Source organism: Hypomesus transpacificus, unplaced genomic scaffold (genome assembly GCF_021917145.1).
Source record: "Hypomesus transpacificus isolate Combined female unplaced genomic scaffold, fHypTra1 scaffold_316, whole genome shotgun sequence".
Lineage (NCBI taxonomy): Eukaryota > Metazoa > Chordata > Actinopteri > Osmeriformes > Osmeridae > Hypomesus > Hypomesus transpacificus.
In genome coordinates, this window is record NW_025813844.1 from 40,001 (window position 1) to 65,000 (window position 25,000).

The 25,000-nt window shown below is 46.1% G+C and overlaps 3 protein-coding genes across 3 annotated transcripts in view; 2 read left to right on the forward strand and 1 right to left on the reverse strand.

Moving 5' to 3' along the window:
• Positions 1 to 755: 755 nt before the first annotated feature.
• On the reverse strand, positions 756 to 6,188 carry LOC124464189 (kelch repeat-containing protein). The gene is made up of 11 exons (XM_047016143.1): positions 5,977 to 6,188; positions 5,477 to 5,638; positions 4,686 to 4,767; positions 4,193 to 4,252; positions 3,653 to 3,881; positions 3,377 to 3,508; positions 3,093 to 3,280; positions 2,783 to 2,979; positions 2,173 to 2,264; positions 1,512 to 1,664; positions 756 to 1,329 (listed from the first exon to the last, which is right to left on the reverse strand). Exons 1-11 carry the CDS (start codon positions 6,036 to 6,038, stop codon positions 1,106 to 1,108), a joined length of 1,581 nt encoding a protein of 526 aa, XP_046872099.1. The 5' UTR covers positions 6,039 to 6,188; the 3' UTR covers positions 756 to 1,105.
• Positions 6,189 to 9,413: 3,225 nt separating this feature from the next.
• On the forward strand, positions 9,414 to 22,208 carry LOC124464184. Its single transcript, XM_047016136.1, has 20 exons — positions 9,414 to 9,848; positions 10,092 to 11,766; positions 11,908 to 12,189; positions 12,359 to 12,787; positions 12,938 to 13,393; positions 13,740 to 13,955; positions 14,058 to 14,336; positions 14,556 to 14,810; positions 14,993 to 15,229; positions 16,985 to 17,248; positions 17,479 to 17,775; positions 18,011 to 18,268; positions 18,365 to 18,442; positions 18,597 to 18,732; positions 18,811 to 18,854; positions 19,392 to 19,603; positions 19,885 to 20,138; positions 20,282 to 20,401; positions 20,677 to 20,810; positions 22,143 to 22,208. Exons 1-20 carry the CDS (start codon positions 9,491 to 9,493, stop codon positions 22,165 to 22,167), a joined length of 6,009 nt encoding a protein of 2,002 aa, XP_046872092.1. The 5' UTR covers positions 9,414 to 9,490; the 3' UTR covers positions 22,168 to 22,208.
• A 2,534-nt stretch (positions 22,209 to 24,742) lies between these two features.
• The window catches only part of cct7 (chaperonin containing TCP1, subunit 7 (eta)), a 7,338-nt gene continuing 7,080 nt past the window's right edge, over positions 24,743 to 25,000 (forward strand). Inside the window, exon 1 of the mRNA XM_047016138.1 lies at positions 24,743 to 24,816. Within this exon, the coding sequence (XP_046872094.1) occupies positions 24,811 to 24,816 (6 nt within the window). The 5' untranslated portion in view covers positions 24,743 to 24,810. The remainder of the gene's footprint in view (positions 24,817 to 25,000) is intronic.

The following is a 25,000-nucleotide window of genomic DNA, read 5'->3' on the forward strand; positions in this document are numbered from 1 at the left end:
CGATTCCTCGGTGGACGGGGAGTGCGTGTCAACGGGCGAGTGAGGCAGAGCTGCGCCCGAATGCAGCCTATGCGCACAATCTACCGATACCGGAACAAGAGCAAGCCAACATGGCTGCTTGCACCACGACTGGGGAGAGGAGGGAGGCGCGCGGTGGGAGGGCGCGTTCAAAGTTCGGACAGAATCGGTTCCATTCGGAAAATCCACAGGTGTTCGTTAGTGCCACCAGCGCACGATTTTAAAAGCCGGTGTAAAAATCTTCACTAGACTTAAGATTGGTGTCGAAACGTTATAGGCCGTCACCATAGCAACGACACTTGCCAACTTCCTACAATCCACAACGGGGAGGAAAACGTTCAGCCACCTTTTTCAGTGAAGAGCAGTGACGGTAGTCTGTACTGCCACCTTGAGTCGTGACGTAGTGTTTGACAGGTGATGCACTTGTATCCGGTGTTACTTTCTCTCGGTGAGTTTGCTTAGGAAATTTGCTTAACTAAGGAGTTTCTTAAGTTGCCTTAAGAAAAAATGTAAAACCTCCAAACCTATCAAATATAATTAGGAAAAGTATTGATGTACTTTACATTGCTCTATTATTTGGTGATAAAGCAATATTGGAAGTATTAAAATCATGAACATTTAAAATAACTGATCGTAGTCTCTCAATCCTTCCACAAGTCCAAAGTAATGCTTTAAGTTAACCAACTCCTCTTCCACAGCGCAAAAACAGATGAACGAAAGCACAAACTCAACAATTGTTTAAACTATATGTTTTAATAAAAGGTTCCTCCGAGACACTGATGATTACAGAAGAAACAAGATGGTAGAAACATGGTCTTTTCACTGTTAAAACATTCACCTGAGGGACAACTTGAACATATAAAAATATCTAGGTAAAAAAAAAATCTTGATCAAACCTTTAAAACCCTTTTTGTTGTTACGACCTCCTGTATCGGCACGTACAGTCCAGAAACATCAAACATTTAAATACTTTAACATTGCATAGTTTAACAGTTTAGAACAAAAACACAAAATATGTATATTTATAAAAAATACAAAAAGAGAGTGTAATTTGTCTTCCATTTCCCTGAAGCACTTTCAGTAGTTCTTAGCTTTTATCCATCATTTCGTGCTCGGCAACCGTTGTCAGGTCGGAATAGAAATTCCCCTCGTTGTCTCCGCCCCCAAACACCAGCAGGGTTTTACTGGCCCCGCCCTCCTCTCCCCCCCCCTCCCCCGAGAGGCGGTTGGCCGTTGTCATGGTGATGATGGAGTGGCCGGCGCGAGGCACAGAGAGCTGAGGGTGGAAAACCTCCGTCCAGCTGCTGGTCTCTGGAAAAGGAAACAGGAAGTGGTCATCGAGAGAACAGGAAGTGGTCATCGAGAGGACAGGAAGTGGGCGAAAGGAGGAGTTGGTGAAGTTAACTACCGATCCTCCCCACACACTGACTCACAGGCAACCACAGACACTCTCTCTCTCTCTCCCCCTCTCTCACAATATACCCCCCCCTCACCTGTGTTGAAGATGAAGGTGTCGGTGAGGGCGTGATGGCCGTCGTACCCCCCGTGGAGCAGGAACCTGGATCCTGAGAGGGGGGCGTTGCCGTGCCAACACCGGGGAGACGGGGCGCGGCCAGACGTCCGCACCGCGCTGAACTCCATCAGACCTGGGTGGAGACACGGGGGGGGGGGTGAGGGGTGTAGCTGTGTGTGTGTGTGTGTTTATCTACAGGTGTGTGTGTGTGTGTTTATCTACAGGTGTGTGTGTGTGTTTATCTACAGGTGTGTGTGTGTGTGTTTATCTACAGGTGTGTGTGTGTGTTTATCTACAGGTGTGTGTGTGTGTGTGTTTATCTACAGGTGTGTGTGTGTGTGTGTTTATCTACAGGTGTGTGTGTGTGTGTGTTTATCTACAGGTGTGTGTGTGTGTGTGTTTATCTACAGGTGTGTGTGTGTTTATCTACAGGTGTGTGTGTGTGTTTATCTACAGGTGTGTGTGTGTGTGTGTTTATCTACAGGTGTGTGTGTGTGTGTGTTTATCTACAGGTGTGTGTGTGTGTGTGTTTATCTACAGGTGTGTGTGTGTGTTTATCTACAGGTGTGTGTGTGTGTGTGTGTGTTTATCTACAGGTGTGTGTGTGTTTATCTACAGGTGTGTGTGTGTGTGCGTCTTACCCAGGTCCAGCATGTACATGTCATTGTAGCAGACAGGTGTGTCCCAGCCCCCAAACATGAAGATCTTCCCCCCCAGCACACAGGCAGAATGACTGCAGAGAGAGAGAGGGAGAGAGAGAGGTAGAGAGGGAGGAAGGTGGAGACAGAGAGAGGGAGGTAGAGACAGAGAGAGGGAAGTAGAGACAGAGAGAGAGAGGTAGAGAGGGAGGAAGGTGGAGACAGAGAGAGGGAGGTAGAGACAGAGAGAGGGAAGTAGAGAGGGAGAGAGAGAGGTAGAGAGAGAGGAAGGTGGAGACAGAGAGAGGGAAGTAGAGACAGAGAGAGAGAGGTAGAGAGGGAGGAAGGTGGAGACAGAGAGAGGGAGGTAGAGACAGAGAGAGGGAAGTAGAGAGGGAGAGAGAGAGGTAGAGAGAGAGGAAGGTGGAGACAGAGAGAGGGAAGTAGAGGGGGAGAGAGAGGAAGAGAGGGAGAGAGAGCGAGGTAGAGAAGAGAAGAGACAGAGAAGTAGAGAGAGAGAGGGAGGTACAGGGAGAGAATGGAAGAGGCCATACCGTCATTAATTTAGGAGTGCTAGCATTCTGCTGTGTGTGTGTGCACATGCTCAACTCACCCTGAGCGTGGGGCAGGCTTGTCTCCCATGACAATGGGCTGGTACCATATCGAGAGCTGGGGGTCGAAGATGTAGAGAGAGTCGCTGCAGCCATCAGGCTCTGGGTGGGGGCGAGGAAACACCCCCCCCAGGACAAATAGTTCGCCCCGGAACATACTACAGCTGTGGTAGGCTAGGGGGGGAACCTTACCCTGGGCCTGAGGAGAGGAGGAGGGGAGAGAGGATGTGTACCGTGTGTGTGTTTACTGTGTGTGTATGTTATGTGTACGTGTGTGTGTGTGCTGTGTGTGTGTGTGTAATGCGTGTGTACCTCCACTGTGCTCCACCTCCAGCTCTGTGTGTCCAGGATGTGAACGTCGTTGAACCACTTCCTGTTCTTGGAGCCGCCGAACACGAAGATCCGTCTGGAGTCAGGGTCGTAGGTCGCCGTGTGGCCAATCCTGGCCTCCGGAGTGGGGCCTTCCGCCAGTGTCTCCGCGGCAACCCAGGACATGTCCTCTGATTGGGTGCGAAGGGGACAGGAAGTGAGGTGTCGGTCAGAGGGAAGCCTGTTGTGTGTGGTATGTATATATTTGTGTGCGTGTCTAAACCCACCTGTACACAGCTTCCACATAGGATCCTTACAGAACTGCATCCTGCAGCCTTGTCCTCCAATCAGGATGGCTGTCTGGGGGTCTATCAGACACATACTCTGACCCCAGCGACCTGACGGACCAGCCAATGAGGCTGCAGGGAGCGAGGGAGGGTCAAAGTTGAGAGGGTACCAGGTAGTAGGCTGCATAAGACACACATGGAGAATCTCTTTCCGACACACAGTGATATACACTCTCCCCACCCCACACTCTCTCCCTCGCCCCCTCCCACACCTACCAGTCTGTGTGGGAGTCTTGGCCTGTCTCCCCCGCCCCCTGGGGGGGTTCTGAGGGGTACGGGTCGCGCCCCCCTGCTGGAACAGCCTGGTCTGACTTCCCTTGCCGTGACCTTTGACCCTCCTGAGCGGGGTGGACCTCTGTGGCGAGTCGTCGTTGGGACACATGTTCTCGTCTTCGTCCTCTCTCCTCCTCTTCCCCTCCCGGACAGCAGGGGGCGCCCCAGAGCCCTGGAGCACAGCACAGCACACTCAGTACAGGGCTCTACTGAAACGGTCTGCCTACGGGACATCTGTTGCCGGGTAGATTTCATCAAACGTTATATCTTTTAGAGAGAGAGAGTGAGAGAGTGAGAGAGTGAGAGAGAGAGTGAGAGAGAGAGAGAGAGAGAGAGAGAGAGAGAGAGAGAGAGAGAGAGAGAGAGAGAGAGAGAGAGAGAGAGAGAGAGAGAGAGAGAGAGAGAGAGAGAGAGAGAGAGAGAGAGAGAGAAGGAAGGAAGCTACTTGAGCTTATTGAGACTCGGCCGGAGGCTGCGCCTCACCTCTGGAGTGAACTCCTTCATGGCCAGGGTAACAGCTGCCTCTGAGAGGTCTGCTCTCACCTGGAGGAGAAATGGAGAAGAGGAGGGGAGGAGGAGGAGAGAGGAAGAAGGGGAGGAGAGAGGAAGGAGGGGAGGAGAGAGGAAGGAGAGAGGGAGGAGAGAGGGAGGAGAGAGGGAGGAGAGAGGGAGGAGAGAGGGAGGAGGGGAGGAGAGAGGAAAGAGGGGAGGAGAGAGGGAGGAGAGATGAAGGAGGGGAGGAGAGAGGGAGGAGGGGAGGGGAGGAGAGGGAGGAGGGGAAGAGAGAGGGAGGAGGGGTGTGAAGGGGGAGGAGGGCAGACGAGGAAGAGGAAGGAGGAAGAGAGAGCAGGGATCATTCGGTCAGTTAATGTGAAGATGGATGCATGAATGAATGGATGAAGGGATGTATGGATGTATGTATGTATGGAGGGATGTATGGATGTATGTATGGAGGGATGTACATGGTGGTACTTACCAGGTCCCCTCCTTCCAGGGTGATGGTCAGCATCGCCCCCTCTCTCCAGCTCTCCTCCTCACACCTCTCCCAGGACAGACACCTGGGGTACGGGGCAGGTACACACAATGTCACTACTGTGTGTGTGTGTGTGTGTGTGTGTGAGTGTGAGTGTGAGTGTGAGTGTGTGTGTGAGTGTGTGTGTGTGTGTGAGTGTGTGTGTGTGTGTGAGTGTGTGTGTGTGTGTGTGTGTGTGTGTGTGTGTGTGTGAGTGTGTGTGTGTGTGTGTGTGTGTGTGTGAGTGTGTGTGTGTGAGTGTGTGTGTGTGTGTGTGTGTGTGTGTGTGTGTGTGTGTGAGTGTGTGTGTGAGTGTGTGTGTGTGAGTGTGTGTGTGTGTGTGAGTGTGAGTGTGAGTGTGAGTGTGTGTGTGTGAGTGTGTGTGTGTGAGTGTGTGTGTGTGTGTGAGTGTGTGTGTGTGTGTGTGTGTGTGTGAGTGTGTGTGTGTGAGTGTGTGTGTGTGTGTGTGTGTGAGTGTGTGTGTGTGTGTGAGTGTGTGTGTGTGTGTGTGTAGTGTGTGTGAGTGTGTGTGTGTGTGTGTGTGCACATCAGAAAAAGATTATCTTTGGAATAAATATTTACATTCCCCCTCCCCACCCACCCCTCAAAGCGATACAACAGTTGCATTTATATAAGTATTATCTAAGTATTTTGTTCGTCAATTCCAGCCGTCACTGAACTAAAATGTGCAAAAGACCAATGAGCTACCTGAGCGGCATGGACACAGGTGTGTTCAAGGGGTGATATTGACCTACTTGTTGTATGGCGTCAGTTTCCCGATTGTGATCGGTACTCTGTTAGCGTCGTTCAGCTCCGCGTTGACGCAGATGCGCTCGCCCCACCGGCCACTGGAGAACAGCACCACCTGCTGGGAATCATCTGGTACTGCAACACACTTGAAGGCTGACCCGTTGGTGCTGCGATTAAAAAAAAGTTGTATTTTTAGCTGGTTGTAATATTCCTGGCATATTTACGATAGATTTGAATGAGCACGTTTTGAATTCACTGGAAGTGATCGCTGAATCGCGCACTTGGTCTTTCGATATTTTAATCGACATGATATTTTAGCTTAACTGTATTTTCTGTGCAAATGTGACGCTCGTGTTCTTGCTAGCTAGAAAAACAAGCCTCACGTGTTTTTAACACTGCAATGCCCCTGCAAACATGACTGATATTATTCAAAGACTTAAAATTAAAATAACTTATTTGTAAACCAACCACACAAGTGCGCCACTATACATGCAGTGAACTTTACCATAGAAGTTTACGGGGCGCTTCGTTGATTCCGAAAACGACAAATACTCCAAAATCATCCATCTTGCGTCTCCTTCCAGAAGCAAATACGATTTGCTCGCTAGGAAATATATGTTACCCGTGCCTCACTGTAACAAAAAAAGCACAAAACGTAATGTACTGTTGTTGTTCCATACGTCTCCCGCCACCGTTGTCCATAAAATTATGAAAGCCGCGCCAACAAACAGTTCAGGAACTTTGGTGTCAGTCACCAGCCAATCAGAGGCTTGAGTTTGGTCGCGTCAGTTCAACACGTGTGTGTTCAAGAGCCGAAGTTGTAGTAGGGATCAAGTACTGTTTATAATTTGAGGTACGGCCTACATTTATCTAGATTATCAGGTCATCAAACAGTCAGTAGGCTATGCTTTCTCAGATTCCTCCACACTCGTTACATTATAATTATTCAACCTGTTGACTCGTGTCATTCGAGTCGACACTTTCAGGTAACAACATTTTCACATCCTATTTACATATTCTACTTTATGCAAAGCATCAAGGCCGTAGCCGTGGAGTCGGCAATGGGGGAGAATAATTATTTTTTTTATTTTGAAATTATGATTTCGGTCAGCATGCGTGGTTACCTGTCGCAACGTAGCACATTTATATTTTATATCAATATATTGGGGGGGACATTTTGACCAAATTTGAATACTGGGGGGCGAGTTGATACACCAGAATTGACAAATTACGTAATTCGCTAACAGATGACATCTGTTTATAATTAAGACACATATATTATATTCATTCATACCACTCCAGATGTTTATTTCGTATTTTGTCCACTGGCCCCCCAGTGGTGGAATCAACTCCCCACCTCCATCAGAGACACTGACTGTCTCTCCACCTTCAAGAGAAGGCTCAAGACGCACTTGTTCCGGGAGTACAACGGTACTTAGGAATGGTTTGCTGAACCCAACGCTAGTTTCCTCAAGGATCACAATGACTCTTGCTTAGACTGTTGCTCTTGTTGGTTAGTGGTAGCTGATTTAAATTGTTGTATTCTATTTTAGTTAATCCTATTCTTATTGCTTTCCTATAGGTACACTTGCACTTAGAGATTCATGTTGTGTAATTGTAACTTGCTTAACTACATGCTCTTATGGTTTCTTCCCTTTAGCACTTATTTGTTGGTTGTTCACAATGTGTACTTCTTGTTTTTGGCTACCAGCAATGCTTTGGGGCTATCTTGTTGTTATTATCAGTGACCTATGCACTTTGTAAAGCTCTCTCTTGGAAGTCGCTTTGGATAAAAGCGTCTTCTAAATGAGTAAATGTAAATGTCCAAGAGTACTTGACAGTGTTAAAAGACAGTTAAAAGTATTTATCTCACATTTTGTGGGTGCGTGCGCTAGGTGTCCTTAAAGCACAGGGTTTGGTTATGTTCAGAAATGTGTAGGAGTTAAAGATTGGGTGTTTTTTATCTGTAGCCGACTGCACAAGGTTAGTGCGAGCCCCAAGTAGGGAGGAGACAGCGAGACCGAAGTAGAGGGAGCAATGCGGAAATATATCCTTAATGTAGCGGTCATTTATATCGAATACTCGTGATTCGTCTATTGGTTGAATAAACAGGTAAGCATTTTATTATGATTCTGTAGTTTTTATTTATTAAGTCTTTACTTTCGTTTTTAACTTGTCCGCCCAAAACAGTGAACCAACAAGAAGGTCAAACAGTAAACACCATAAATAACATTTCAAAACAGGAATACAGACAAGACAAAAAGTCAGGTTTGTGTCTTCAATCAATCTTCAAACTTCAAAAAACCGCACTGGAACTCGGCACTGGAAGTGGGATGTGTGCGAGTGATAAACCCGCCCTGGGCGCACTATGTGCTAGACCGCCACTGATCGCAACCAAACGAAGTATAATGCGAGACAGAAGTCTCACATTATACTTTCTTTGTCATAGAATTCAAGAGAAGTATGTCTCACCTACCATGGACTATTCTGATTTCAGACCTGTCCAACCTATACATACACATGTATTGGTATTACATTTATGCTATTAAATATACATGATGCTGGAGTAGAAGGGAAGAAACGTATGCGGTGGGAGAGCATTTCATGGCAGGCCTTGTTTTCCATTTGATGTAAATGCAATGCACTCCCTGCTAACACTGACTAGGAAAGTGTTACATGCCTGAAACCTACTGTGGTTACTCATACTAGTGCCCTCAGTGTACAGTAAGAATAATTTGATGCTGGGATATACAGAACAGACAATAGAGGGGGGGGTGCATCTCACGACAGGCTTAATGCACCCCCTGCTAACTCTGACTAGGAAAGTGTTACATGCCTGAAACCTACTGTGGTTACTCAGTCTAGTCCCCTCAGTGTACAGTAAAAATCATTTGATGCTGGGATATACAGAACAGACAATAGAGGGGGGTGCATTTCATGGCACGCTTGGCTCGCTTGCCACAAAATGCACCCCCTGCTAACTCTGGTTAGGGGTCTCTGACCCCCTTTAGCTCAGGCCTCTGCCTGCCAAGGATGATGTCTGCCTCCAGGTGGCCTTCTCCCTCACTCCTCTGCCTCTCTCAACCAGATCTCACACTTAGGCTCAATATCTTCTACTCTTTAGTGGTAATAATAATCAGTAATCAATAATCAATAATCAGATTTGAGTGTGTCATTTTCAATCAGATAAATCAATAATCATAATCAATTTTCATCATTTCAACAGTGAGATGTCAATTTCCACATCACTACCAGGAGGATTCAATTTTTTTAATTCAACAATAATAACAACTAATTATTGCACACATATATATGATATGAGGAAGGAGGAAGATAAACTGATAACATCACAGTTGTGGTCATTCTAGTATTAATGTTTTCTATCATAGACTGACTGTATGGAGAGCCTGGGCTGAGACTGTCTGTGACGGGGAACCAGAGGAACCAGAGGAACCAGGGAACCAGGGGAACCAGAGGAACCAGGGGAACCAGGGGAACCAGGGGAACCAGAGGAACCAGGGGAACCAGGGGAACCAGGGAACCAGGGAACCAGGGGAACCAGAGAGACCAGAGGAACCAGAGGAACCAGGGGAACCAGAGGAACCAGGGGAACCAGGGGAACCAGAGAGACCAGAGGAACCAGGGAACCAAGGGAACCAGGGGAACCAGGGGAACCAGGGGACCAGAGGAACCAGAGAGACCAGAGGAACCAGAGGAACCAGGGGAACCAGAGGAACCAGGGAACCAGAGGAACCAGAGGAACCAGGGAACCAGGGAACCAGGGGAACCAGAGAGACCAGAGGAACCAGAGGAACCAGGGGAACCAGAGGAACCAGGGGAACCAGGGGAACCAGAGAGACCAGAGGAACCAGGGAACCAAGGGAACCAGGGGAACCAGGGGACCAGAGGAACCAGAGAGACCAGAGGAACCAGAGGAACCAGGGGAACCAGAGGAACCAGGGAACCAGAGGAACCAGAGGAACCAGGGAACCAGGGGAACCAGGGGAACCAGAGAGACCATGGCGAGCACTCAGCAGTTCGCTCTGGAGTACCTTCAGAACGGCCGCAGGTCCCTCGAGACCCACCTCCAGAACCCCTCCATGGTGACTGAACTACTGAGAGATCTCAACATCGTCCCAGAGAAGGTGGTGCGAAAGGTCAGGTCGTACAAGAAGAGGTCATCCCAGACGAAAGTGCTACTCAACGAGGTCACCAAGAGGGGAGAGGTTGCCAGTTATGAGCTGTTGAAGATTCTGTACGAGAACAGGCACAAAACGTTACCCAGAACTCAGTCCAAGCTGGGCCCAGATTTACACCAGTGGATCAGCTGCTTCTCCTTTGCAGAGGACCCTGATTTACAGAGTGGTCCAGTTTCAGGTAGGCCTGGCAACCTGCTAATCTGTAAAACCTACTGTAGCATTTTAAAGTGCTGCGTATGAGATGGCAATGAGGGTACACCAAAACAAGTCATTTAAGTGTAGTTTTATCATCCTGAAATGTACAATTATGGGCATTCTGGTGTATCACCAAGCCTTTGCATCAATGCTATTTTGTACTTTGACAACCTCATTACATGAACTCTTATAGAAAGACTGAATTTTAAAATTGTTGTCTTTGCAGACCTGGGGCCATGCGAGAGATACAGGAAACAGCTGAAGATGAAAGCAACAGAGGTGGTCCAAGCGAAGCTGGACCGCAGCATGAACTTCCTCAGAGACAAGTGGAAAGCCTTTACCTACATCCCTCTTGTCTTAGACACAGAAAAGAGTGACTTGTCCAAAATCAAGTGCAAAGGGTACAAAAAGGCACGTGAAAAAAAACTGAAGACTTACATCCCAAGGGACAAAGGAAAACTATCCCTCGATCATTTACTGAAAACCAACGAAAAGAACATTCTGCTTGTCGGGAAACCAGGCATCGGGAAAACAACCGTTGTGGAGCAACTCCTGCGGCTCTGGACGGAGAACGAACATTCTGAAGAGGGTTACATGTTCTACTTTGACGAGCCAGCGATGAGGTCCATATCTCATTCCTCGGAGCCGTCCACCCTCCGGTCTCTGCTTTTCGACAGATACGTCCGTCCAGAGCGAGGCACGGAGGACGAGGTCTTGCAGGACCTCGAAAAAAATTCAGAAAACGTCACAGTGGTGTTTGACGGGGTCATCGAAGAGATGAGTAACACCGTTCTAAAAGATATCATGAATAAAGAAATCCTAGGGGACGCGAAGGTCCTCACTACCTGCCGACCGGAAGCGGAGGACTGCGAGTTTCTGACCGACTGGCCCTCGTACAGGGTGGAGGTGAAAGGGTTCAACGACAAGTCCATCCATGCTTATTTTAAGTGGAGGTTGGGCACCACAGAACCGAAGGAATGCAGCATCCTGAACAACCTAGCTGTGTTTAGCCTGTGTCACGTTCCCATGTACGCCTTCATAGTGACCGCTTGCATCTCCTTCAACCCCTCCGAGGCAGATCTTCACCCTTGCACGATAACAGAAATGTACGTCCGAATCTTCCGCCATTGCATGAAAATACACGGCGACCAGAATGTAGAGCATCTTGACAAATACATCCAGGACCACAAGGGCAACATCAGATTCCTAGCGCTAAGGTCCTACCAAGCCATGCTGAATAAATCAGTCAACCTATCAGGACTGGACTGCAAAGACAACATCCAACAAGCGTTTTTGACGTTCAGCACACATGGTGCGACCAAAGACCTGTCAACTTCAACGACAGAGTTTCTGTCTTCGTCCTTCCTGCACAACACCATGCAGGAGTTCTGGGCTGCTCTTTTCCTTTTGATGACACCAGGCAACATTAGCGATGTCCTTCGGAAATGCAGGACCGAAGACGGAAAGTACCTGAAGTACGTTGTCTGTTTCCTCTGTGGACTCATGTCCAGCCGCCTCGCGGAGCTCATGAATTGTGTCGTGCACGCGGAAGAAATAAGGAACATATCTTATTCTTACATGGAAAAGATCATAGACACATTCATCCATCCTAGTCGCGACGAAGATTATGATGCATTGGTCTCCTCAGAAAATCTCTTGTTTACCTGCCAGTGCCTGTTTGAGCACCAATCACCTGAAGCCTGTGCAAGCTTCCTGCAGAAGGTCAACTTTGAATTCAAGCTATCGGGTGAGGAACTTGACCCCCAGCAGTGCTGTGCCGTCTCCTACGTGATCAACCAATCAGAATGCCAGGTCGTCTGTCTCTACCTAGATGACTGCGCTATATCCGACAGAGGACTGAAACTTTTCCTGAGCTCTCTGGGAAATATTGCGCATCTGAGGTAAGCCTGCACAGGGCAGACGCACAAAAAAATACAAATGAATACAAATAAATAAATCATACAAAGACATGAAGGCTATTTAAGGTGAAATATGAAAGCTTGTATGTTTATTTAACCCAAATTCCTTCATTGGTTTGACAGTCTGGACCCCATCAGACAGTGTCAGATGTGGAAAGTGGCTCTCCACCCAGATACCCAGGCTGATTTCGACAGATTGCTAAGATTATGTGACGGAGAACTCCACCTGTCTGCTGTCGAGGGACAAAATGACCAGGGGGTGTTCCAGAGGACAGGAGAGTTTCTGAAGCAGAGGGGAGCAGAGTCTGTGGAACTCTGCCTGCACCTTGACAGAGACACTCCACATATTGATGAATCCCTGACGAAAGCCATATTGGATAGCCTGCCCAACATCAACATAATCAGGTTTGGAGACAAATAAACAGTAGGAAAGTTTAGTTTGGCTAAGATGTTCAAGTAAAATGTTCTCAACTCCACTATTAAAACTGCAGTGTAGTAAGGAAGAGGCAGAATACAGAGAAAGATCAATCATTATTGCTTTCATAATACAATTGTATCATAACCATTCCTTCAGATTTGTTGATTCAGGTGACAGGAGTAATTCGTTTGAGGCGTGGGCAAGGTCCTTCCAGCTGGATCTGTTGTTACATGGGGCCCTGAAACAGAAAGAGACCGGACACAAATGCATGGACCTCCTCCACAGGATTCTACCAGTGACCAACTCAGACTCCACTGAGAATAAGACCACTTTTGCTCTGCTTCTGTACCAGCATGTTAAGTCGTACGAGAACAGCCAGGGTGTGACAGTGCTGCCCGAGCTGTTGCCTGTTTTCCACTCGGTCCCGCCGGTTTGGCAGATCAGCCTCGCCGACAGTAGGATCTCCGCTCTCCTGGATGTGCTGAAGGTGACAGGGGTGAAGAGGCCCATGGAAGTAGGACTGTCCGATGATGACACTGAACTGGGGAAACTGTTAGTGTTTCTGCCATTCATTTCACAGCTGAGGCAAGTCATTAAAATTTACAATCGTTAGCGCATTTTCTGGACAATCCATGTCAAATATTTATAGACTACAGCGTCATCAATCGTTTTTGATTTGACAGTCGATTTCTGTTATAAATAAATCCATGTAACATGATAAATATCTCTACTCAGATTCAACGACTACATCCTCATCCAATACAGTGACACCCAATCCAAAACCATCAAACGGCTTCTGAATCTTTTCCGGTTGGCAAAACAACATGAAGACCAGACTGGAGAGCAAACCTTGAAATTGCTGTCCGATGTCTGTAGCTACCCAAACTTCCCATTCGACTGCGGTAACATGGAACAGGAACAAACCAAATTTCTCCTCAATCTGTACTCCTCCGCGGTGGAGTTCCAGTTCGAACCAAATGAACAAATCATCTCAACAATTCAGACGATATTGCTGTCTGCTCCGGCCGTCTGGGTTACCAATATGTGTGGGGAAGAGGGTTCTGTTTTACTCACAGTGTTGAAACTTACACAGCAGAAAAGACCTGTTTATCTGAAGGATTGGTCCGTGAACTGGACTGATGAGAACATAAAGCGATTCATCCAATACTTGCCGCACATCTCACAACTGTGGTGAGTTTAAAGCGCATCACTGTCGATCACTGTGTAGTGCTTTTCCTAACCTTGATGCCAGTGTGCTGATTGGACAAGATCTATTCTTGTAGTAACACTGTATTTCGACTCAACATAATTGCAAAAAGTCTAGGCTTATACGCTGCTTGCTTTGAATTAGGTTATGTACTTTTCTAAATGCAAAATTCACATGATAAAATAGGAGTATTTAGTTACTCAATTTAATGCAAAATATTTCCCACCTTTAAAATACACTTAAAACAAACATTTGGCCTATTAAGGGTTTACAATCCAATTACACTTTTTAAAAGTTTTCTTTGTCATGTCTTAAAAAATTTTATGCCAGGGTTTCTCCCCAAGATGAGATTGAAGGGCTGGCGAACCACCTCTCCTCGTCTGCCGTCCAGAGGTCCTGTATAAGGCACCTTTGTGTTTATAGCGCTCTGGACGACAACGAGACGGGACAGCCGTCTCTGCAAGCTTTACTGACAGCTCTCCATTCCGCGTACTCATCTGAGCTCTCAGCCCAACAGTTTTTACGAGACCTTTGCGCAAAGCTGTGGTAATTTTCTTCATAAAAGTTTTTTTTTTTTTTTTTTTGTCACATCTGTTGTGGAATTCATTGGTTTCCCGTGTAATTTTTTCGTGTGTTTTTTCTTCTCAGTTGCAAAGAGCAGGTCATCTTTTCATTGTGTGAGATATTGTGCTCCTCCGGTGATCTGAACACACAGTTAGCCGTCTCCATCCTCCAAGCCGTCAACTTCAACATCACTCTGAACGGATGGTTGACTACAGAATCCTGCAGAGCGCTGGGTTCTCTCCTGGGGACTGAGAACCTTGTTCCTGATGGACAACCTCTCAATATGACGCTTACCCCAGAGAGTGTCTCCATTGAAGGAGCCCAGCTGCTCTTCAAACAAGTGAAAGAAATTCACACTCTTAGGTCTGCATAAATGTTTATTTACGATTTTGTATGCAAAGACTGGACTCTAGTAGTGCTGTCAGACAAGCTGAACTCTGTCCATGTTGCAAGAAGGATTTAATCAGACAGTAAAGGGCAAGACCTGGAGCAACTCATTTGATTTAGTATTCTGTGATATCTGTATTCATGGTTAAAATCATTGTGAAGACAAATAACATCCCAAATGAATCTGTTTTGCAGAACAAACAACGTTTCTATACTGAAACTGGCCAGACTGATAAAGTCAAAGTCATTTTTTAATCGTCTGGTAATCGAGGAGCTGGCTCTCGTCTTTTACTGTTCAAGTTTAACCAAAAGGGTTCAGGGGAGGTTGGTAAGTAGCTTGGTCTCTCTGTTGAGGGTGTGGAGAGTGAAGATCCTGAACCTGACAGACTGGCCACTCGAAGGGAACTTTCTCACAGCGCTATTGTGCCTTGAGGCTCCGCTAACTATCAGGCAAGTTTAAAGGTGATCGCTGTAAACATAAAGAAATCCCCATTCCTACTCACAAACACCTGAAGGAGAACTAGAACATGGTTGTTCAATCACTCCTGACATCACCCCTGAAAACATGGAAAAGCTTATTTTCTTTTGCTGAAAAATAGCTTGTTTGTTTTACGTGTTTTCGTCCAAGATAGATTGAATCAGGAGACTCTGCAGAAGTTGGCTCTCATGGTGTTCCAGGCTCAGGATAAGGAGCTAACCCAGTGCTTCCTGGAGAAGGTCAACAATGATCTCTCCGACAGCACTCTGGAATGGAAGGTGCTTCTTTACCTGCTGGCGACCACCACCAATCCCATCTCCGTCGACCTGAAGAAGATCCGAGCCGAGCCAGGAGATCTTCTCCCCCTCTTCAGTAACGCTCGCTTTCAAAGGTCTGACAATACTGACGAGGAAATGACATCACACTGTTGAAATGATGAAGATGGGTTATGATCTGATGGGTTTATCTGATTGAAAAAGAAATTCTCAATCACCCCTTTTAGTATATTATATTACTGGAAACCATATGAAAAGCTGTTGACTGATTGTTATTACCACAAAATGATAGATAAGTGAGTCTCAGGGAGCCCAAGTGAGAGATCTGCACGTCAACAGCAGAGGAGTGTGAGAGAAGACGAGTTGTTGCATTTTTCCATCGCAGACAGAGAGGCCCCTTAGCTATAAATCAAGAGGCGCGTTGAGGGACCGACGCCACAGAGTCTAAACTGGAGCTGCCAGTCTATGGTCAGTACTAGCCCTGAGTAGAGAGGAGCTGCCAGTTTATGGTCAGTACTAGCCCTGAGTAGAGCAGCTACCAGTCTATGGTCAGTACAAGCCCTGAGTAGAGAGCAGCTGCCAGTCTATGGTCAGTACTAGCCCTGAGTAGAGCGCAGCTGCCCGTCTATGGTCAGTACTAGCCCTGAGTAGAGAGGAGCTGCCAGTTTATGGTCAGTACTAGCCCTGAGTAGAGCAGCTACCAGTCAGTACTAGCCCTGAGTAGAGAGCAGCTGCCAGTTTATGGTCAGTACTAGCCCTGAGTAGAGCAGCTGCCAGTCTATGGTCAGTACCAGCCCTGAGTAGAGAGCAGCTGCCAGTCTATGGTCAGTACTAGCCCTGAGTAGAGCGCAGCTGCCAGTCTATGGTCAGTACTAGCCCTGAGTAGAGAGGAGCTGCCAGTTTATGGTCAGTACTAGCCCTGAGTAGAGCAGCTACCAGTCAGTACTAGCCCTGAGTAGAGAGCAGCTGCCAGTTTATGGTCAGTACTAGCCCTGAGTAGAGCAGCTGCCAGTCTATGGTCAGTACCAGCCCTGAGTAGAGAGGAGCTGCCAGTCTATGGTCAGTACTAGCCCTGGGTAGAGAGCAGCTGCCAGTCTATGGTCAGTACTAGCCCTGGGTAGAGAGCAGCTGCCAGTCTATGGTCAGTACTAGCCCTGGGTAGAGAGCAGCTGCCAGTCTATGGTCAGTACTAGCCCTGGGTAGAGAGGAATTTATTTGTAAAAAAAACAAACAAAGCGTGAGCACTCTAGTCTTAATTAAGAGCTACAGCCTCCATTCTAAGACAAGGCCGGTATGTAAACATCCAACAGGGGCCTTTACATGTCCAAGTTTATGGAAGGTCAAAGGTGCATTTGTAATCGAAAACCCCCAGGAGAAGGGAACAGTTTTGTGAAAATGCGTAGAATCTGTGACCATCTGTAATTACCAATAGTAAAAAAACACAAGATAACAGGAGGAAAATACATGGTATACAAGGGAATATCCAGAGAGAAAAGACCAGTCAGATCCCGGGATCAAAAGACCAATGAACACTTTGCGTCAAACGTCACTGACTCACAGTGCCGTTTTTGAACTTAGAAGGTTAAAGACGTAGAAAATTTCACAGTACAAGGCGTAGACAATTTTACACTAGAATACGATTCCCCTTTCACCTCTTGAAGTGTCTTGTGTCTTACCTAGATCCATTCAGAGCTTTCTCCATGTGAAATACAGTTTGCAGACCATTGGAAAACCCTAGATGGACCTTACATTTACATTTAGTCATTCAGCAGACGCTCTTATCCCGAGCGTATTGACCTTACACTTACACATTTTAACGAGAGAGCCTGCATTGAGTGTGACAGTTCTTGCGTTGTTTTGTTTTTGCACAGAGTGAACGGCCCCTTTACCAGGACGGTCTTGAGAGCCGTATACCAACAGCGCGCAGGACATCTTGTGAACCCTTTTCTGACATCGACATGCCAATGGATCAACCTCAGTAACCTGTCCCTGGACGTAGAGGACTGCGACGCGTTGCGTTTTGCGCTGCACTACAGCGACGGGGTGAAACTCAACCTCATGTGGACCAGCATTCCCGTGGAGAAAATGGAGAACTTACTTCAGACATTTACTCTACACAGAATCACAGAGCTCAGGTTTTATTTTTACTTCAGTATCTGAATTTTTCCACTGCACTTCTCCGCTTTGCCTAAACCAGCCAGGAAATAAGATTATCTTGGTAAGGAGTCGGACAGTGGTTGCCTATAGTTGATCGTCTTGACTGTGCTTGGAAATTCTCACCGCTATGCTTCTTGGTCTTTTTCATGTACAAAATAAATACACCTTGATAGGGCTCGATGAAAAATAAAAAGACACCTCATTACAGGGTGGACAGGAGGCTCTTGTTGGATCTGCTGCACATGGTGGACAAGATCAGGACAATGACAGGTGTGGCGGCTGCCATCTTGGCGGTTCTGCAGCACAAACTAGACCTCTCCTGCTCTTCCTCCATGGACCTGACCTTGGAAGAGGACCAACTCCACCTGTGTTCTACAGACTGCAATATCCTCTGCTCTGCTATTGAAGACTCCCACACTGACACCGAGCTCAATATCACCGACTGTGTGGTAGAAGATGCTGGACTGGAAGAGCTGTGTCGTGTTTTACCAAGGGTCTGTCTGAGGTAAAATTTGCGAGATATTTTTATAAGGTTCTTGGATTTTACTCGACGTCTTTGATCTGGAGATAGAGTTATTTGAATATATAATAAACAGTTACAAGAACAGTCGTAATTGTGACTATGACCAAAGCATCTGTATGTATACTCACATCATTGTCTCTAATTATTCTGTATAAACAGTGTATAATTGTGAATAAATCATGAATTTAATGTTTAATGAATATGCGTTCCCGTCCAGTCTTGGGAAGTCCACTCTGCTGCGACTTTTGCATCTGGTAGCCGGCAGGCGAGACAGGCTGGCCATCCCGCTCTTGAACGCCCTGGGCAGGAAGGTAGACCTCAGTCAGACTCCTCTGGACCTGAGGGACTGTTCTTCCCTGGCTCTGGTCCTCGACTCCTCCAAGGACTTGTCAGAACTGGACCTGAACCACTGTGGCCTGAGGGACGAGCATCTGGACCTTCTGTTCCCCCACCTGCACAAGGCTGAAGTGCTCAGGTGAGTCACGGGATCGCAATTGCGTAATCCAGGTGTGTAATCCAGGTGTGTAATCCCTGTGATATTTGGAGTGGTTCATCTGTACCCTCGTTTCAGCTTGCATGACAATCCGATCACCAAAGAAGGATTCGCAAAACTCAACATGTACAGGATGGGTTTACTGCAAACCGTGAAGTGAGTTTCAGTAACATCCCAATTCCCCTCCACACACACACACACACGCACGCACACACACACACACAGAGACACAAACACACACACACAGACACAAAAACAATGCAGGGAAAATCTGTCCAGGGTTTCAATACCAATTTTCTTCTCCATACAGTCTCTTGTCCCACAGATCAGACAATGAAGAGTCCTCTGATTCTCAGGAATGTTTGGCACGAGTGAAGATGGAACCCTTTGAGGCACTCACCACGGTCGGATACCCAAGAGATGTCGGATACGTTACATATTTCCACGTAACTGAGCTAAATGGCACAGAAACAGCTAACAGTTGTTTTGGTGGTCTAATCATTGCTCTTTGTCGTTGTTTACAGAGCACTGAGGAATTTGCTCCTTCTGTTTCAAATATGTCGTACAGGTTAGTAACATATAAAAGTACATTTAAAAAGCTTTTTTTCGATCTGGACCTTTGCTTTCATTGTGGAATACCTTGAACAAATTACAAAACAAATTCATAGTTTATCCTAGTTCAGTTCAACAAAAGGGCATTTTGATGAATAATTCTTCATAATAATAGATATATATGAAGTAATTGTTTCCATTGTGGCCCCCCAAAACCCCACCCTAAACCCCCACCGCACCCCAAACCCCTACCCCACCCCTACCCCTACCCCACCCCACCCCCACCCCACCCCCACCCCTACCCCACCCCTACCCCACCCCACCCCTACCCCACCCCACCCCTACCCCACCCCTACCCCTACCCCTACCCCTACCCCTACCCCTACCCCTACCCCACCCCACCCCTACCCCACCCCACCCCACCCCCACCCCACCCCTCCCCTCCCCCACCCCCACCCCCACACCTCCCCCACCCCCACCCCCACCCCTCCCCCACCCCCACCCCTCCCCTCCCCTCCCCCACCCCCACCCCCACCTCTACCCTCCCCCCAAGGTACACGTGTCCTTCCGCCGGGCACTTCAGGTGCAGGGCCACGGGGCTGGTGTTTGGAATGTTGGGAGAAGGAAGTGTGGAGTACTACCCTGAACACTGGGACGAGAGGATCCTGACCAACAGTGGCTATGAACCAGCAGGGCCCCTGTACTGCATCACCAGCCCAGAGACACTCATGTATCGACTGGACCTGCCACACTGTGAGACTGACGGTGGGTTGCTCTTGGAAATCTTTAGTGGATGAGAAAAGCTAGACTTTTCTATATTTATGTGTGCGTGTAACGTGTGTTTGTTGTGTGGGGGTGTTATGCGTGCGTGTGTGTGTATAATGTGTGTGTATAATACGTGTGTGCGTACAATGTGTGTGTATAATATGTGTGTATAATGTGTCTGTAATGTGTGTGTGTGTAATGTGTGTAAGGTGTGTGTGTGCATAATGTGTTTGTGTGTGTAATGTGTGTTATGTGTGTAATGTGTGTGTGTGTGTGTGCAGTGTATGCAGCGGAGAACCTCCGAGTGCTGCATGTGAGCCGTGAGCAGAGGGAGTTCCTGTACCCTCAGATGGTGACCCACCATCACGTCAGCGTCACCATACATGGACTCTCACGGTTTGCTCTCGTCCGGAAAAACAAGTTCTCCAACCACCCTGTTAAAGGACAGGTGTTGTTCTTCCTGGAACCCAAAGTGACGGCCAATCAGAACAGGCTCTGGGTGTTCCTGATCCCGAGGAATGTTCCGTTCTTACAGGTGAGATTTTTAAACAGATATAAAATAAGAAACACACTAAATAACAATCATTTTAGACTATGCGAATCTGAATGCTCACCCTCTATACCCATTCCAATAAATACATATTCATACTATAGTTTTCTACTTTGTCCATGTGCCAGGTGGTGGAGAGTAACAAGAAGTATGCATACGTCAAGACAAGCTCCAACTGTATGTTCAGACCCAAAGCCAAATATACTTTGATGTCTGACCTCCAACACGACTTTCAACTACAGCCCAAGGTGAGATGTTCAGTGGTGGTGGTCCTTCTGATGCTGCTGTTATGTTTTGGACTGTCCAAAACATTCAACCCTCTGCATTTCTCAAAACGGGATTTTAATTGTGTCTAAAGAGCTGTTGGGGATTCCAAAATGTTGTTTTCTGAAGCTGCTTAAAGGAAAGTTACTAATCTACCGTATCTGTCTCTCTCTCTTTCTCTCTCTTCCTTTTTCTTGTCATCCATCTCCCCCTTTACTGTTTCCCCCAATCAGAAATACACTTTTCTCCCTGATTACAGTCCGAGCCAGCATGCCTCATTCGAGCTGTTTCTGAGTTCGGGGATCTCAGAACTCAATCTGACGATTGTGGAAAAGACCAAACTGAAGATGCTTCGCCGCTGGTGTCGCCGGCTCATTCTCAAAGCTTCCTCTGGTAACATTTACATTTCTATTGTAGGATATTTGACTATATTACTATACTATATTTTTGTTTGGATAAAAAGTAGACAGAATATCTTTCAAAGTCAAGGTGGCTTGAGAGGTTTATTCAGCAATACAGCAGTGGTACAGGGAGACACAAGCTAACAGGCACAAGGTCCAACCTGTTATATAGTCATTTAGCAGACACTCTTATCCAGAGAAACTTACAGACCCAAGAACACTCAAGAACACTCAAGAACGTCATTTGGCACAGCCAATTGACGTTTGAACCGGCAACCTTATGATTAATAATCAGATTTCCTAACCACTCAGCCATCTGACCCCCAGTCATTATGAGGATAATCCCCCGCCCGGCCTCATACTATTTCTCAATGTTATTCCAAGTATCCAAGGTGCGTCACCCTCAATGCCACTCTTGGCCCTTACTTTATTCCCATGGTGGACATATATCCCATAATCAGCAGTAACCCAAACACAGGGCCTTCAAATCTGAGCTTTCCCAGCTGTCACCCCTTGGCAGCTTCCCTTTCCTCTGTTCTTGATAAGATGTTGTTCACTCCCACACTCACAACAACACCTTTCATAAGAATACATAACAGTCACAGATAATCCTTAGTCCCCCCCTGGCCCCCCTTCCTCCTTCCAGACTGTTGTTCCTGGCCTCATCATTGAGGGGCAGTTCTAAGGGCGTATGTGAAGCCCTCTGTGACATGCTTGAGTGTAAAAAGGGCAATATAAATAATTTGATTTGATCATCACCCTGTTTATCAAGTTTTGGGCCACCATAGTATTCAAGGCGCATTGCAGAGATCAGGGCTTTTGATCAGGTCACAAGCTCTAACCCTAACCCTTTACTGTAACAGCACTTCCTTCAAAGGTGTTTCCTAAGTGTTATAGAATCAGATGTATGTATTTGGTGTTAAGGAACACGTTTTATTTCACCAGGCACTGCAAAGGTAACTAAGTTCTTTTTTTTTCTTCTTCAACTGCCATGCATGTGGTATTGTAAAAAATGAAATTGTTTGGAGTTTAAGATCTCGATAAAAGTGACACTCGTAATAGTGCAGTGGCTTTATAAGATTGTTGTGTAAAGATGCCCCAAATTAGGAGAATAATCGACAAGACTTAGAAAGTTCTCAGAGGAGAATCCCACTTCATCTAGTTAACAAGAGGGAGGTATTGGATTTCATGACCACCGATACTAAACTGTTTAGAGATTAACAAATCAGTCTCCTTATTTAGGATACTCACATGTACAGGTTCAGGGACAGTGTTAGTTCTGCCTTTGCTGAGGACTTAACAAACCTTCATATCCTGCTCCCAGCGTCAGAAAACAAAGTCTCCAGTGAAGGTAACCACGGACGCCGATGGATCAACACATTGTGCAACATAATAGAACAACTGAAGAGAAAAGAGTTTAAGAAGTTGAAAGGATTGATGAACAGCTTGGAAACACACGACCCCATCCCCAAGAGTTCCCTGGAGGAGGCGAAGGATGCTGTGACCCTGGCAGACCTCATGGTGACCACATGGGGCACGAGGGACTCCATTTTGGTCACCAAGGAATTAATGGGAAAATTACCTCGCAATGACCATGCTGTAACCTCATTGTTGAATCCCTTCCTGGTCGCAAACTAGGTTACTGTTGCCAGGGGCAACTCTGACCTATAGAAACAGATCTCTACATTATGGTAGCTAACAGGAGCTCCTTAAAAGTAAATGAATATGCAAAAGATTATTATAATTATTATTATTCTGATGATGATGACTGTAGGGATAACTAGTTGTTTACTAATGACATCATGTGTTTCCCATATTTTTTATTCCATCCAGCAGAATAATGCACCTGTTTACACAAAGCTCAGAACTCAGGATATGGTGCTTCTAGGTTCCGTTTTATAAATGTTTATAAAAGTATACATGATAATTATTTATTGGAAGCTGTCATTAAAGGTGCTGTAAAGCAAATTCCATTATTTGCTTCTCAGTACATAATATACATGAGACGTATATACACGTGAAATGAGTTGCTGAAAGCATGTGCAAAGCGCGAAAACTTTGTCGCACTGAGATGTGGAGTTGAACAGATTCTCACCCATTTTCAGCTCAGGTTAGTGATGGGAAGTTCGGTTCTTTTTACTGATTCGGTTCTTTGAATCTCGTTCAGTAAAATGAACGAATCTTTTTTCGAGTCATTTGTTCATTTCAGGGGGGGGGGGGGGGGGGGGGGTTGGGGGCTATACGTCCACTGCAAAGGACGTATAGCCCCTATACGTCCACTGTAGGTTAGTGCATGACATGTGCACCAGCAAATACTATTTCAAAATAAATTCCTGCATTAAAATAATGTATCATGAGTTTGTATGATTTGGTCATGTATTATCACACTAGCATTTAATTATCACGTCAAACAATTACACTGCACTAAACTGTAAGTGTAAATGTAAAGTGAAAATAACAAAACCAGTCAGTATGATGACTTGAGCGAATATCATTCATTCACGTCTTACTAAAACAGCGGCCACGCGAAAGGGAATAAGGAAACTGTTTCCTCTACTAAAAAATACAATGCGGGTCACGTGAAAAAAGGATCCAAAGACTCGTAGAAAGACCGAGTCGGGGAAGGAACTAATCATTCGTTTCCTCTAGCTACAGAGCCTATGCAGGTCACGTGAAAAATGATCCAAAGACTCGTAGAAAGACCGAGTCGGGAAAGGAACGAATCGTTCGTTTCCTCTTGCTACAGCCTATACAGGTCACGTGAAAAATGATCCAAAGACTCGTAGAAAGACCGAGTCGGGAAAGGAACGAATCGTTCGTTTCCTCTAGCTACAGAGCCTATGCAGGTCACGTGAAAAATGATCCAAAGACTCGTAGAAAGACCGAGTCGGGAAAGGAACGAATCGTTCGTTTCCTTTTGCTACAGCCTATACAGGTCACGTGAAAAATGATCCAAAGACTCGTAGAAAGACCGAGTCGGGAAAGGAACGAATCGTTCGTTTCCTCTAGCTACAGAGCCTATGCAGGTCACGTGAAAAATGATCCAAAGACTCGTAGAAAGACCGAGTCGGGAAATGAACGAATCACTCGTTGAGAGGACTCGTTACTCCCGAGTCCTTATAAGGATTCGTTCAAAATGAACGAATCGTTCACGAACGACACATCACTAGCTCAGGTTTGGTTTAGGCGGGGCAAAACCCAACCTATCGACATCACAGCCACCTATCTATGTCAGATCACAGACGGTTGCATTCTGTTACTGAGCTGGTACGATGAAAAGACAAAGTCATTAACTTAACACTTAAAACACTCAGAGACTGCAGGTAGGTCTGTTCTGATATCTGCAATTGATTTAGCTAGTGTTACTGTTGTTGCTAAATTCAATAAATTCAAGGGGGCGGAGCTTCAGCTCCTTCAGGCGACGCCCCCCCCCCCCCCCCCCCCCCAGTATCAAGCATTTTTTCATTAGAATTTGGATGTGTAGTTAACAACACATTATTCTGTGGTGTGATGAACTTAAAACTCATTTTCAGTTCTAGTTTACAGACACTTTAACTAGGTAATTTCATGACCACTGATATTGAAATATGTGAGTTTGTACTTCCTTTATTTATTTTTTCCTTTAGTAGTTTATATTTGTTACCTTTATATTATATTTGTACCTCAAAATGGATGGACTCAATAATCGCTTTAAATACATGTGCATAACTTTTAAACTGTTTCACTCTTATTTTCAAGGACCTCAGTGATCTAACAGTGCAGTCAGTGTCGTCCCCCTTGTTCAATGTACCTTATTGTAAAAAGAAAAGTGTAATAAATAAAAAATATATGTAATAATGCAAATTGCCATTGGTTTCATTTACACATTTGCTTTCAATTAAGTTCTAAACGTTTAGTAACGTTCTGCTCCTCCTGAACGCACCCCGTCAAACTGCTTCGAAAGGGCTTCTGGGATTGGACGCTGGTACTGTTTTCTCGAAAGAACCGCAAAGATGATGGTAAGTAGTTTAGCAATTCATGCTCCGTTTATATTTACCAAATCCATGTCCATCCTAAGGATTACCTCAAATCATACGTTTGCAAACAACATGCATTGATAAATAGTTGTGTTCCCAATCAGATAAAGCAAATATTTTCGTCAAAAGTACATGTGACGGAGTTCGCTGTTATCTTGATGCTAGT